Raw genomic sequence first — 15,437 nt, 5'->3', positions numbered from 1 at the left:
CCTTACACTGGAACACAACAGTGGCTTTTTAACTCAGAGCATGTTTCTTTAAGTCCTCCCCCTAAAGAAAAACTTCCCTTGAGGTTCATTGTCTCTGCTGCTTCCTGGGATGACTTCTCAGCTCCACTGCCTCTCTAGTCTAGGCTGTCTCCACTGGAGGATTATGGATAACTGAAGAGATTTGAACTTGTGGCTCCAGGCAGTCTGGGTGTTGCTAAGCATTCTATCATTCATTGTCCATTCAGGCAGAGCCCAACAGCCTCTCCCCTCCCCCTTAATGAACAAATGCTTCTGATTGCACAACATTCAGCAAGGACTGCCAGCTCTGGCAGTCCTGCCCCCAGTCTGGGCCTCTGGGCAATGACACCTGGGGCCTGACTGTTTTTAGAACACTGATAACCCCAAACAGGGTTAGCTAGGACAGGAGGATGGAGAAGGAAAACTGTCCCTAGGAAGTGAGAGGCTTCATCTAGTTATATGGATATTTAATGATGAACTGGGGGAAAAAAAGGGTTTTGACCTAATCTTCTCATAGTAGACATCCCATCACAAAGTCAGGGAACCCCAATCCCAGATGGAGTATCAGAAGATAATTTAAAGAAAAGTTTCTTCTGCAATCAACAGTTTGCCCCCTACTTATTCTGATAAATCTCTTTTTTCTCCTTGGAAAAACTTAGTCATCATCCCTTTCTTCATCCATGCAAAAAAGACCTACATAAGGAACATATCAACAGCATCTCATAAATGACACTGAAGAAATGATTCAAATCCTTCAACTCTCTGTGCTCCAATTTCCCCTTCTATAAAATAAAGGAGTTGGCCCAGAAGGTCTCTGCAATCCCTTATAGCTCTAACAGTATAATTTTATGACTCCCCAAGCTAGTCTAAAATCCCAATCGCCTTTCATGGAACCTCTCTGAAAAGCAACATAACATATTGGAAAGAGTTCTAGAATTCGATTCAGAGTGCATAGAGTTCCACTTGCATTCATTCATTAAGTTAGGTACTGCTCTAAATAAGCCCAAGAGATGCAAAGACAAAAGTGAAACCTCAGGGACCTTACCTTCTATTGGGGAAAATTATAAGTCAACATATAAATAAATGCAAAATATTTACAAGATAAACACAAAGTGCTTTCCAGAGGAAAAGGCACTAGTAATGGAGGAGATCAGGATAAGGCTCCAAGACTTGAATAAAGTTAATGAGAGGGAGTTGGCAAGGGATTCTGAACTAGGAAACAAGCCCATCTGAAGGGGTGGGATGACATGGTCAGATTCTGTCTTTGTCACTCACTATCTCTGTGACCTTGGGAAAGACACTCAACTTCCCTAGGCCTCAGTTTCCTCATCTGTAAAAAAATAAAACAAAAAAAGAGTTAGGAGCAGCTAGGTAGTGAAGGATAGAGCACTGGCCCTGGAGTCAGGAGGACCTGAGTTTAAATTCAGCCTCAGACACTTAATAATTAATTACCTAGTTGTGTGATCTTGGGCAAGTCACTTAACCCCATTTCTTTGCAAAACCAAAAAATAAAAAATAAAAAGAGGGCTAGATCATGTGATCTTTATACTATATCTTTCAGCTCTAAATCCTACGATCCTATTAATTTCCAACACAGGGGACTCATGAGTCCAAGTAAATAAGATTCCCCAAAGATATGGGAAATTGTCACCCAAGCAAATATCCTAAAGGTGATCCTTATCAGAAAAGATGGTGAAGGAAAAAAAAACCCTAGTCTTTAATTGTCCAGATCTGATACTGCCAACCCTGATACTAAATTATATGGGGGAAGCCTCTTCTCATGCCCATACCATGGGTCCTCTTCTGACAAAGAACAGGGTCAGAAAGAAGAAAAATAGAAACCAACCTCCTCAAGATTCTCAGCATCAGCCAGACTCCTTTTCCTCCAGGGACTATTCCCTTGTAGAATGAAATCCACCACTTTAGAATTCTGGAAAATCACTCCAATCAAAGCCACAGCTCTGTCAACCGCAGTGACCATCTTGACCAGTCCCTCAAGCATTGTGCTGTGTCGGGAGGTGTCCTGCTGCACAGACTTCACCAGCTCCAACATCTCTGGGCATCCAGTCTGAACTTGGGCTTGGATTAGTCCTTCCCAGGGGAGATCTACCTTGGAAGCAGCTGTGATCTTGCTGATGCCCCGTTCAAGGTCACCCATGCCTCGATACATGCTCTCCAGTTTTCCTGCCACATCTTCTTGGAAATTCAAGAGTTTATCTACCTTTTCATTCAGCAAGTTCAATTTTTTGTCCATGGTGTTCAAGCAGCTCCTGCCAGTCACTGGCAGCCTTGGTTTCCCCGCATCCCCACAAGTCCCTACACTCTCCTTGGACGATTCAGACATTTTGACCAGGCGAACAACCACCAACAAGAGGAGGTCTAGTGAAACTTGGTATTTGCAGACTAGATTGTGGACCCCTGGAAATTCATTATTCTTTGTGTCTAGTTCCCTTTCTCTTGGAATTCAGATCAGAATGCTTCAATCTGTTTTTCTGCTGCCTTCTTTAGCCCCTGGACATGGCTATGACTGGGAGAAGGGGACTGTCTTTTCAGTTATCTTCACCCCTGTAGGACCTGCCTATGAGTGACAGGCAAGACTTGGCATGAATCCCTCTTTGGGCCACTTTGACGTCACAGCAACATTTAAAATTCCTCTCTGAGAGGCTGATGATGGGCAAATAGCTTCAGATTTGACATCACCCAGTTTGGAGAACTGACATGAACTTTCAGAAAAAAAAAATCTTTTTGTTCACTTCACTTTCTCCAGGCAGGCAGGGCCCAAGGAGGCTGGATTCATCCCTGAATAGTAAGGACGTAAGAAATGGTCGTGCAGGCCCTGACTGTGGAGCCACGATCCAGCCACCTATCTCTTGACTTTAAAAATAGAACCCAACAACAATAGCCTCCAATCCTTTCCTGGCACCGAGATCCACTTGAAATCCTAGAGCTACATTCTTCCTCAATCCCAACTGAGAGTAACTCCTTTCCAGTTGATGACCATGCAATTACTCAGCACCCATTTCTCTACAGAATGAGTGAATTTTGGGAGCCTAGAATTGAGGCCCAGAAAGAGGAAGTGATTTGCACAAGACACTGATCCGTTCATGTGAAGCAGGAAAAGTCTTTCTATTTTATTGTTGATGAGAATAAAGGAAAAAGCATCTTAAATCGCATTAGATTTTTCTTTTAAAATCCTTTATAAGATAACACATCAGTTTTCTAAGACCTAGGCTAGTGTTTCTAGGCATATCATTATATGAAATAAATGCATATATTCATCCATGTGCTTGTGTTCATAAACACATTAAACAATATATGTGTATTTATTACATACAGAATAGACTTACATTATGAGTCTATCCAACTTCAACATTTGATATTTGTTAAGTTACAATGCGTCAGGCACTTTGCTAGACAATGAAGATTCACAGATAAAATGAGAAAGTATTTGCCCTCAAGAACTTTACATTATCCTGAGTGGGAAATAATATATAATTGGATAAGGAAATATAAGTAAAATCAATCATTTCGGGGGGGGGGTGCAAAGTTATGGACAGAGAAGGTCAAATGCTAAATTCAAGGAAGGGTCAAGAAAATCATCTTGGCTGGGAAGTAAGGAAGGAAAGGAGGATGGGAGGCAGGGAAGGTGAAAGGAGGGGATTAAGGAGGGAAGGAAAGAGGAAAGAGAGGAAGGAAGGGAGGAAGGAAGGGAACAAAGAATGAAGGAGGGAAGGAAGGGAGGAAGAGAGGAAGAGAGGAAGAAGAGAAGAGAGAAAGGAAGAGAGGAAGAAAGGGATGAAGGAAGGGAAGAAGGAAAGAAGGAAGGGAAGAGGGAAGGAGGGAAGGAAAGGAGGGAGGGGAAGAAGGAAGGAGGGAAGGAATGAAAGGAGGGAGGAGGAAAGAAGGGAGGAAGAAAGGGAGAAGTAAGGGAGAAAAGAGGAAAGGGAGGAGGATAGAAAGGAAGGGAGGAGGAAGGAGAGGCACAGGAAAGAAGGAGGGGAGAGAAGGTAGGAAGAAGTGAAGTAAGGAAGGGGAAGGGAGGAAGGAGGGAGGGAGGAAGGAAGGAAGGAGGAAAGGAGAAAAGGAAAATAGAAGGGAGGGAGGAAGGAAGAAAAGAAAGGAGGAAGGAAAAGAAGGAAGGAAGAAGGGGAGGGAAGAATGAAAGGAGGAAGGAAGGGAGGAAGAAGAGAAGGAAGGAGGGGAAGGAAGACAGGATTTTTTTAAGGGTTTTTTTAAAGGCCTACCACAATTTGAATCCAACCCACCTTTCCAGATTTATTTTACATTATTCTCACTTTTGAATTCTACCTTCCAGCTAAACTGAACTAGCTTTTCTCTCCTCTGGAGCTGATATTTCATCATTGACTATTTTTATTTGCCCAGGTTGTTACCCAGTCCTAGAAAGAGCTTCCTCCTCTTTCCTGCCTTTTAGAAGTCTCATCTTCCTTCCTAGCTCACCTCCAGCGTGATATCTTCTGAGAAGCATTCCCAGGACCCCTGAGTTAATAGTTTTGTCTCACCCCAATTTAACTCCTATTGACTTATCTGCATACCTATTGTAAGCAGGCTTAATTAGCTTGGTCTGACACAGTGTCACTTAAAATGTGCTGAATAAATATGTAATAAATGAATGAATGTTACCCATCAGGTTTATGTAAGCTCCTGGAGGGTAAAGATCATCCTATCTTAAAGAATGTGTACTTTGCATAGTAAGTAACATAATAGATATTAAAGAGTGAATTGTATTATATACAACAGATTCAGGGCCAACATGGAATAAATTGGGCTGAGATAATCTCTAATTTTCCTTTTCTAGAACTTTGTGATTCCAAATTTGTATTATGTATTATTCTCAACTATGTGCAAGAGAAGCTTCAGGTACACAGTCTCTACCTTTTTAAAGAGATCACAATCCTGTTGGGGAAATCACCAACTATGTACATGAAGTTAGAGAATGGTATCAGTTTATCATTACATGTGAAAATTATGGTGGGTTTCCTCCCTTGCAGAGGTAGGGGACTATAGATATGAACTATCACAATTACTGTTCAGCACTATTGATGTGTTGGTTGATTTGCAAAAATACTTTTACTGCTTTGTTTTGTAAATAATTATGACAAGCCTATAGCTCTCTGGGGAAGGAATGTGGGATAGATATATTTGGATATAAAGATATTATAATGACAGAATATAATTTCTTTTTTTAAATTTAATTTTATTTTTTTAATTCTCATTTTGTACAAATTTTTTTTACATTAATAAAATATTCTTGTTTACAAGTAAAAAACACCCCTCCCCCCATGAATATAGACTTGTTTGGGTGATAAAGTAAAAAGGAGAGAAAAAAATTAAAATTAAAAAAAATAATAGTAATAATTGTAGGTATGGCCAGGTGGCGCAATGGACGAAGCATGAGCCCTGGAGCCAGGAGCACCCAAGCCCATATCCAGCCCCGTAGAGCCAACAATCACCCAGCCATGTGACATGCAAGCCACCCAATCCCCACTGCCCTGCAAAAACCAAAAAGAAGGAAAAAAAAAGACCCAAAATAAAATAAAATAGTAATCATAGTAGGGGTGGCTGGGTGGCAGACAGAGCATTGGCCCTTGAGCCAGGAGCAACTGGGTCCAAATCTAGCCTCAGACACCCAAAGATCACCCTGTTATGTGGCCCCAGGCAGGCCACCAAGCCCCATTTGCCCTGCACCCTCCCCCAAATAATAATAATAAAAAATGTGCTTCAGTCTTTGTTCCAACACCAACAACTCTGTGGATCGCATTCTTTATGGTAAGTCTATCGCAAAAGTTACTTCCATATTTTTCCACCATCGCCATTGCTGATCGCAACTCCCTCCTTTCTTGTTTCTCCACTACCATGTACTATATTTTCTCTCTCCTTTCACTCTGACTGCTGTAGCTTAGCTGAGTGGTGCAGCAGACAGATCACTGGTCCTGGGGCCAAGAGGCCCTGAGCCCCCATATCACCCCTTAGGCCCAGAATCCACCTGGCCCTATGGTCCTGGACAGGCCATCCAATCCCAGCCCCTTGCAAGAAGTAAAAAAGAAAATGTGTTATATCTGACCACTCTCCCCCCATGGTCCATCCTCTCCTCCTTTATTCACATCCCCACCCCTTCCCCCTGCTCCCCCCTCCTTCTTACTCCAGATGCCTATACCCCATTGAGTATATATGCTGTTTCCTCTCCTAGCCACCTCTGATGAGAGCAAAGGTTCCCTCATTCCCCCTTGCCTCCCCCCTTCCATATCATTGCAACAGCTCATTGTAAGAAAAAAAAATCTTATTATATGAAATATCTTGGCCTATTCCCCCTCTCCTTTTTCTTTCTCCCATTACATTTCCCTTTTTTTTCTATTGACTCCATTTTTACACCATATTTTATCTTCGAATTCAGCTTTCTCCTGTGCTTCAACTATAAAAGCTCCCTCTACCTGCTCTATTAACTGAGAAGGTTCATATGAGTTTTATCAGTGTCATTCTTCTATGCAGGAATACATGCAGTTCATCATCATTAAGTCCCTCATATTTTCCCCCTCTCCTCCAATCTCTGTATTTCACCTGAGTCCTGTATCTAAAGATCAAACCTTCTGTTCAGCTCCGGCCATTCCAAAAGGAACATTTGAAATTCCCCTGGTTCATTGAAAGTCCATCTTTTTCCCTGGAAGAGGACATTCAGCCTTGCTGGGTAGTTCATTCTTGGCTGCATTCTAAGCTCTTTTGCCTTCCGGTATATTATATTCCAAGCCCTACGAGCTACCAATGTAGTTGCTGCTAAGTCCTGTGTGATCCTGACTGCAGCTCCATGATATTTGAACTGTGTCCTTCTGGCTGCTTGTAATATTTTCTCTTTGACTTGGGAGTTCTGGAACTTGGCTATAATATTCCTAGGGGTTGGTTTTTTGGGATCTCTTTCTCGGGAGGATCGGTGGATTCTCTCCATTTCTATTTTGCCCTCTGCTTCTAGAATATCAGGGCAATTTTCCTGTAGTAATTCTTTGAAAATGATGTCAAGGGGCAGCTAGGTGGCAAAGTGGATAAAGCACCGGCCTTGGAGTCAGGAGTACCTGGGTTCAAATCCAGTCTCAGACACTTAATAATTACCTAGCTGTATGGCCTTGAGCAAGTCACTTAACCCCATTTGCCTTGAAAAAAAAAGAAAGAAAATGATGTCAAGGCTCTTTTCCTGATCATGACTTTCAGGTATTCCAATAATTTTTAAATTATCTTTCCTAAGTCTGTTTTCCATATCAGCTGTTTTTTCAATGAAATATTTCATATTTTCTTCTAATTTTTCATTTTTTTTGGTTTTGAAGTATTGATTCCTTATTTCTGGTAAATTCATCAATCTCCCTGAATTCTATTCTTTGTCTGAAGGATTTATTCTCCTCAGAGAGTTTTCTTATCTCTTTTTCCATCTGGCCAATTTTTCTTTTTAAGGCATTCTTCTCCTCAATAACTTTTTGAACTGTTTTACCCATTTGACCTAAGCTGGTTTTTAACATGCTATTTTCTTCAGCATTTTTTTGGATTTCCTTGACTAAGCTGCTGACTTCATTTTCATGTTTTTCCTGCATCTCTCTCCTTTCTTTTCCCAGTTTTTCTTCCAACTCCTTCATTTGATTTTCAAAGTCTTTTTTGAGCTCTGTCATAGCCTGAGCCCAATTTCTGTTTTTCTTGGAGTCTTTAGATGCAGGAGCTATTTCTCAATGGTCTTCCTCTTGTTTCTTTGCTTGCTCATTTTCCCAGCCTGGGCCTGGTTTTGGGGTGCTTCCTGACACTCCCACAAGGGTCTCAGTGTGTGAAGCTCTGTCCTCCCTCCTGGTCTGTGAATGACCAGAAGCACCCCCCTCTGCCACGGGGCTGAGGCGGGGGGGGGGGGGGGGGGGGGGGGGCCCTGCTGTTCTATGGAGGGGCCTAGACTGGGATCAGGATCTGAATGTGGTCAGAGCCCCAGAGTCCTATTCCAGGGGCAAAGGACAGAGTTCTGCAGTCTCTCTTCACTCCCCTCCCTCAGCTCAATGGGCTCATGCCCTGGGGGCTCCTGCTTACCGGCTCTGCCTGTTTCTGTTTTAGGATGTGGGCTGCAAAAAGACCAAGCTACTTGCTGTGTGCCCTGAGGGCTGGGCTCCACGTGCTCCCTCTGGCAGAGGTCCCCCTCTGTTCCCCCACTTTGTGCCTGGTGCTCCCGGCATGCAGCTCAGGAGACTCCCCCGCTGCTGTGAGCCGAGGTTCCCAGCACCCTGGGGCTGCCTCCAAGAGGCTGAAGTTCTTTCACTCTGGCAGCCACCCCTCTGGCAGGCCGCCCCTCCAACCCCGGGGAACAGAGCCTTTCTGCTCTTTTCCAGATTACCTTGAGTAGGAGAACTGCCTCAGTGGGTCCCTTTGTGGGTTCCGTCTCTTGAAAGTTTAGTTAGTCCTTAGTTTCAAGTTTTATCACTGAGCGCCTAAGACTGGATCACTTCTTGTCGCCATCTTGCAAGGCAAACGGGGTTAAGTGGCTTGCCCAAGGCCACACAGCTAGGTAATTATTAAGTGTCTGAGACCGGATTTGAACCCACGTACTCCTGACTCCAGGGCCGGTGCTTTATCCACTGCGCCACCTAGTCGCCCCTTAGAATATAATTTCTTAAGCAAAGTATATAACATGGACTCTGAATGCTGAAGGAATTTGGAGAAGAGAAGGACTGATGTGGGTAAAATGATCAAGGGGGACTTCCTGGAGGAGACAGGTATTCACCTGTTATCCTTATTTTTTTTTTTAGGTTTTTGCAAGGCAGATGGGGTTAAGTGGCTTGCCCAAGGCCACACGGCTAGGTAATTATTAAATATCTGAGACCGGATTTGAACCCAGGTACTCCTGACTCCAGGGCCGGTGCTTTATCCACTGCGCCACCTAGCTGCCCCTACCTGTTATCCTTACTGATGAGGATTTGAATAGGTGAAAAGGGAAAGAGGAGGCATTCTGAGCTGAAGGAGCAATGAAGAGATGAGCAAGTGAAACTAAAGATGACAGGTTTTTAAGAGAGTGATGTGGACATTTCTGTCTGAAATAGAGGATGTATATCAGGAGATCCAGTTACTATCCAGTTTATATAATAATAGCCTAGATTATGAAAGACCTTGAATTTAATTTATTGATTAATTCTTATATCTAGTTATTTTGGCACCACAGGCAAGTAGCAGTTTGAAGCATGCCCTCAAACCAGTTTTGTAATTCATGATGTGAAAATAATACAAGAAGAAATTAAGACAAAATCAGTTGATAGGGAAGGGAAATTCATTAGTATAATAGCGCACAGATGGCTATTATTAACAATGAGCTAAAATAAGACACATTAATGTACTGAGAATTGGTCCAGCTTTTCTGGAAAGCAGTCTGAAATTGTGCTCAAAAAGTTGCTAAAATGCACAGACCCGTTGAACCAGAGATGCTGCTATTAATTCTATATCTCAAGAAGATGAAAGAAAGGTGGAAAGGACCCATTTGTGTAAAAATACTTAGAGCAGCTCTCTTTACGCTGGCAAAGAAGTACAAACTTAAGAGGTTCCATCAAATTAAGATATATGAATGCAAAGAATACTATTGTGCTAGAAGGAATGAAGAAACAGTGTCAGAGAAACCTGGTAAGATTTATATAAAGTGAGCAGAACCAGAAGAATAATTTATACAATAACAACAATATTGTAACAACTTTGAAAGACATAAGAACTCTAATCAACACAATGACCTACTACATTTCCAGAGGACTCATGATAAACATGCTACCCCTGAGAAAGATGTGATGGATTAAAGGCACAAATTGAGACACATATATTTTTAGACATTGATAATGTGGGAATTTGTTTTGCTCAACTATAAATACTTGTTATTAGGGTTTTGTTTTTCTTTTTCTTTTCCTTATAAGGGGAGGTAGGAAAGATAGAAAATATATTTTGCTCATTGAAAAAAAATTTTAATTATCTGATAGCTTCCTATTTTGACTAATTATTATTGCTAACTAGACTTTCACACTCCAACTAACACCTTCCCCATGAAATTTTTATTGATGTACGCATTAAATTTCTGTACCTCCCTAAATTTCAGTGTCCAGATTCAAAGCTCTGCTGCTCAGACTTAGTTGCCACTCTGATAATAAGCATCTATTGCTTGTGTTATATTTTGAGGTATTAAAAATGTAACTCCCAACTCTTACCTTCCCAGACCTTAGGATCATAGAATTTAAACTTGAAAGAATATTAGAGGTCACCTGTCATTTTACAGATGAGGAAACTGAAATTCAAGTGAAACAAATGACTTACCCAATGTCATATAGTCAGCAAGTAACTGAGCCAAGAATTGAAACTTGATGTTCTGATTCCCCATTTTTAGCACCCGTTTTACTGTGCCACAAAGTCCAGTTGAACTATACCAGGCTGAGTTTGGATTTAACCTAATAATTAATAGTAAGAGTAAGCCTACTACTTACTTGTGCAGTCTTGGTCAAATCACTTGACCCCTAAGTTTCAGTTTCTTCTTCCCTTCACTATTATTTGCCAAGACTATACTTTGAACAGGTAGCACACTATTGAGTCATTTAATGTCTCAGCTCTTTTAAGGTTGCTAAAAATTCTAAATTTTCCCTTAAGAATTTTAGAACCCCAACCTGAATTCCAGTCAAACTGGACTACTTGCCATCCCATACTTTTCCACCTCTGTTCTCATCTCATCAACCTAAATGTGAAGCAACCTTCACACACATCTACTATATCTGCTACAAACCTGCCCATATCTCCTCCATGAAGTGTTCATTGCAACCTCAGGCAAGTGAGGTTACATAGCACATTCTGACTTATGTTATAGTAATTTCTAACCCCATTAGAATACAGGTTCTTCAGGTTAGCAAAAGTGTTTTATTCATCTTCGTCTTCCCCTTAGTGCCAGGCCAGAATCCTGTATTCAGTAGACCTTCAATAAGTGTTTGGAGACCTTGGAGACCAATTCTGATCTGTTCTATCAGTCACTATCTCTACTGAGTTTGCTCTAAAGCAAATGCCTCCACAAGATTTTTTTCTAAATAAAAAACAAAATGTTCTCTTAAGAAACCTGAAAGACTTCAGGAAAGATGAAAAAATCAAATCTTAGAAAATGTTTTATAAGGGGTTATATAAATTTATTGTTGTTGTTCAGTTGTCCATTTGGATCTGACTCTTAATAACTCCATAGGTGTGATATGAGAACAGAGGTGGAAAAGTATGGGATGGCAAGTAGTCCAGTTTGACTGGAATTCAGGTTGGGGATCTAAAGTTCGGGATTTTCTTGGCAAAGATGCTGGAGTAGTGTGGCATTTCCTTCTCTAGCTCATTTTTATAGAGGAGGAAATTGAGGCAAACAAGATTAAGTGACTTGCCCAGGTCACACAGCTAGTAAGTGTCTAAGGTCAAATTTGAACTCAGGTCTTCCCAATTCTGGTCCTGTGCTCTATCTACTGCATCACCTAGCTTCCCTCATCTTTATAAATACTAAAGATTAACTCAATTCAATTCTATAAGAATTTAGGTTCCTAATATGTACTAGGGGACAGCTTGATAATGCAGTGCATAGAGTACCAGGCCAGAGTCAGGAAGACTCATCTTCCTGAGTTCAAATCTGACCTCAGATGCTTTCTAGTTATGTGATCCTGGGCAAGCTACTTGACCCTGTTTGCCTCAGTTTTTTCATCTGTCAAATGGGGAAGGAAATATCTTTGCCAAGAAAAACCCCAAATGTAGTCATGAAGAGCCAGACATGACTGAACAATAAATGTGCTAAGCTCTGTTGAGGCCCTGGGATTACAAAGATAAAATAAAAAAGAAACAATCAGTGATCTCAAGATCTTGTTTTAGAAGTTGGTTCTGTGAACCTTACCTTCACATTCAGAGTCTCTTAATCTCTCTTATCCTCATTTTTCTTAGCTTTAAAATAGAAATAACATTATTTCTTCTCTCACAAGTTTGTTATAAGGAAATGAGTAAATATACGTAAAATGCTTTGCAAACCTTAAAGCTCTATGTAAATTCTAGCTATTATTATTATCACAAACACACATATGTGGTAATTTCTGGAGAGTTTTAAGTAATGCATAAGGTATAAAGAGAAGAGATCTCTCACTGGATTACATAGAACACTTGATGGAGGAGGAGGTATTGGAATATGGAGCAAGTTTACAACAGGTATAGATGTATCAGGAGAATGCTTCTCATGAAGGAAGGAGGTAGCCCTTAACTTGAATCTTTTTTTTCTTTTTTTTTTAAATTTTATTTATTTAAGGCAATAGGGTTAATGTGACTTGCCCAAGATCAAACAGGTAGGTAATTATTAAGTATTTGAGACAGAATTTAAACTCAGGTCCTCCTGACTCCAGGGCTGGAGGCTCTATCCTCTACACCACCTAGTTACCCCCCCTTAAGTTGAATCTTGAAGCAAACTAAAGATTCTAAAAGCAAGGAAGGGGAGGAAATGCATAGGATACAGCCTATGCAAAGGTTCACAAATGAGAAATGCAATGTTATTTAAGGGGAACAACAGTAGACAAATTTGACTTTAATGATAATAATAATAAAGGGGGCATATATGGACTAGTGGATAGAGCACCAGCCCGAGAGTCAGGAGAACCTGAGTCCAAATCCAACCTCAGAGACTTAATACTTACTAGCTGGGTGACCTTGGGCGAGTCACTTAATCCCTTGCCTCACAAAAAAATCAAAAATAAAATAAAATATAATAATAAAACAGCTAGCATTTATATAACACTTTCAGCTTTGCAAAGCATTTTACAAATATTAATATTATCTCATTTGATCTTCACAACAACCCTGAGAGGTGAATACTATTATTACCCCCATTTTACAGATGAGGAAAGGAAGTAGACAGAGAGTAAGTGACTTGCCCAAGGATACACAGCTGTTATATCTCTGAAGCCACATCTGAACTCAGGTCTTTTTGCCTTTCAGTCTTCATCTACTGATCCAATCATTTTAGTAGCCTTTTAGGACAATAACAATAAATATTTAATAATAAAAAAATAAAATAAAATGATAAAATATTTTAAAATAAAATATTTAAAGCTAAATTGCATTTTTAGTTTTTTTATTATCATTATTTATTCTATTAAGACAATACTTATCATTATTATTAGGAATTGGACTAGATGACCTCAAAAGTCTCTTCTATCTCCGATTCTAGATTCTATCGTTCATTGAAATATAGTCATCAAAGCCCCCAAACTCTTCTTCTTCCTTGAGAGGCCTTTTTTCTTTATTTAAAGGAGTGCTTCCAATACTGATCTTTCACCCTGATTTTATTTAACTGTGTCTATGTCAAGTCACTGAATAGACAGATGCCCAGAAACTTGGGGCAGAGAGGTCAGTTTTCTCTTTTCTTCTTAGCAGACTTCTCCATGCTTTCTGCATTCCAAGGACTCTCCCCACTCATTTAACCATTCTTTCAATTAGCAAGCATTTATTTAATGCCTACTGCCTAGTAGGAATGCTAACCTATATAAAGCTTCAATAAAGTACAATTCTTATCATCAAAGAGTTAACCATCTAATGGGGGGGCCAGAAAAATAGAGATAATTGCACAGTAGATAAAGTACTGGGCCTGAAGTCAGGAGGATTTGAGTTCAAATCTGATTCTTACTAGTTGTGTGACCCAGGCAAGTCACTAAACCCTATTTGCCTCAGTTTCCTCATCTGTAAAATGAGCTGGAGAAGGAAATGGCAAACTATTCCAGTATCTTTGCAAAGAAAACCCCAAATAGGATCATGACAAATTGGACATGACTAAAATAAATGAACAATAAAAAGTCCAAAGCTCCTGGCTTCTCCCAGAATCTTCCCTCCCACCTCACCTAATCCCACCCCTTCTACAGGCATTTGCTTATATTCAGATGGTACACATTTATTATTAGGCAATCTCATAGAAAAGCAACAATAGGAGGGACCTTGAATCACAAACTTCGGAACTCTCTACTGCCCAACCATCCCCTTTCCTTATTATAGTGAAGCTAACTGTCCACCATGAAACCATGCTGCTCTGTCCATAGATGTACAGCAAAGAGAACTGTCTATGTGCATCATTGTCAGAGGACCTCAATGGTCCTATTTCCAAAGCCCCTGTTTAATCTGAACCTGGGAGAAGGGGGCCAAGGGAGGAATCGCCCTTACCGCCAACCTCTGCACATGGCCAGGCCCTCGGTGTCCTCCTGTGTCTGAGCAGTACAGCTCTGGTGCCCGGCACAAGGTCCCCATTCCAACAGCTCTGCACCCAGCTTGTTGGTTTCGCCTGGCTGTGGCCCCTTGCCCATCTATCCTGGAGCAGCCCCACGAATGAGGCAGGGCTGCCAGGTTGGAGCTTGCTAGAATTCAGCCCAGAGTGATAAGCCTAGAATTTCCTCTTATCTCAAACTCTACAACAGGCATCCAGAGAGTTTCACCCCTTATCACCTGCACTGGAGGTTATCTGCATCACTAGGGGCCTCTACTTCCTGCACCACTTAGAGGAGTGACTGGTCATGGAAACAGGGACAATGAAGTCACTGGCTTTAGCTCAAACCTGTCTTTAAACCAGAGAATCCTTAAGCTCAAAGAGACTTTAAGGATCCCTTCCAGAGAGTTGTCTTCAAATTATGTGAAGGACTCTCTATTAGGTTTAAAAAAAAAAAGGATTTGTTCTACTTGGCTTAAGAAGGCAGAACTAGTAGCATAAGGTGGAAGCCGTAGAGGCAGATTTCTACTACACACAAGGAAAAATTTTCCTACAATATCTGTCCCAGAATAGAATGATCTGCTCTTAAAGTAGTGAAACCAAAGATCTTCAAGTAGAATATGGATGACTTTTTATTAGGGATCTTTTGCTTACTTATTTTTAAATTTTTTTTATTTTTAAAGCACAGAAGTTTTTTTATTCTCTTTTTTTCAGTTCCAATTTCTCTCCCACTATCCCCCCCCACATATACACCCAATGAGAAGGAAAGAAAAACAAGACTCAATACATGTGTGTGTGTGTATGTAAGGAAAAACCAATTTCTGCCTTAACCATGCTCCCATTCACCAAAATAATGCAAGAAATGCAAGAAAAAAGAGAGAAAAATAGAAATTTCCATCTGCACTCTGAATCCATTAGTTCTCTTTCTGGAGGATATATTTCATCTGAGTATTTTGGAATTGTATTAGGTCATTGTGCAAATCAGTTACTAAGTCTTTCCAGGTTGATTATATTGACAATATTGCTGTTACTGTGTAAAGTATTCTCCTGGTTCTGTTCATTTCACTATGTATTAGGTGATGGGAGTTTGAATTCAGTCTCAGACATTTGACTCTTAATAGCTGTGTGACCTTGCACAAGTCACTTAACCCTGACTGCCTCACATCCAGAGCCATCT

General features: G+C 40.7%; 1 protein-coding gene across 5 annotated transcripts in view; it reads right to left on the bottom strand.

Annotated features, from left to right (window-relative positions):
- MYLK3 (myosin light chain kinase 3) overlaps positions 1-15,437 on the bottom strand; it is an 88,834-nt gene that overhangs the window by 51,753 nt on the left and 21,644 nt on the right. Inside the window, exon 1 of one of the 5 annotated variants that reach the window (XM_074211425.1) lies at positions 1,865-2,801. The exons of 3 other annotated variants lie outside the window; for them this stretch is intronic. In XM_074211425.1, the coding sequence (XP_074067526.1) occupies positions 1,865-2,362 (498 nt within the window). In that variant the 5' untranslated portion in view covers positions 2,363-2,801. Of the gene's footprint in view, positions 1-1,864; positions 2,802-15,437 lie in introns of those variants that run through there. One more of the 5 variants, XM_074211426.1, reaches the window with a different exon arrangement.

The sequence above is a fragment of the Macrotis lagotis genome, chromosome 1 (genome assembly GCF_037893015.1).
Source record: "Macrotis lagotis isolate mMagLag1 chromosome 1, bilby.v1.9.chrom.fasta, whole genome shotgun sequence".
NCBI classification, from domain to species: Eukaryota; Metazoa; Chordata; class Mammalia; order Peramelemorphia; family Peramelidae; genus Macrotis; species Macrotis lagotis.
This window is presented reverse-complemented; position numbering and strand designations above follow the sequence as displayed.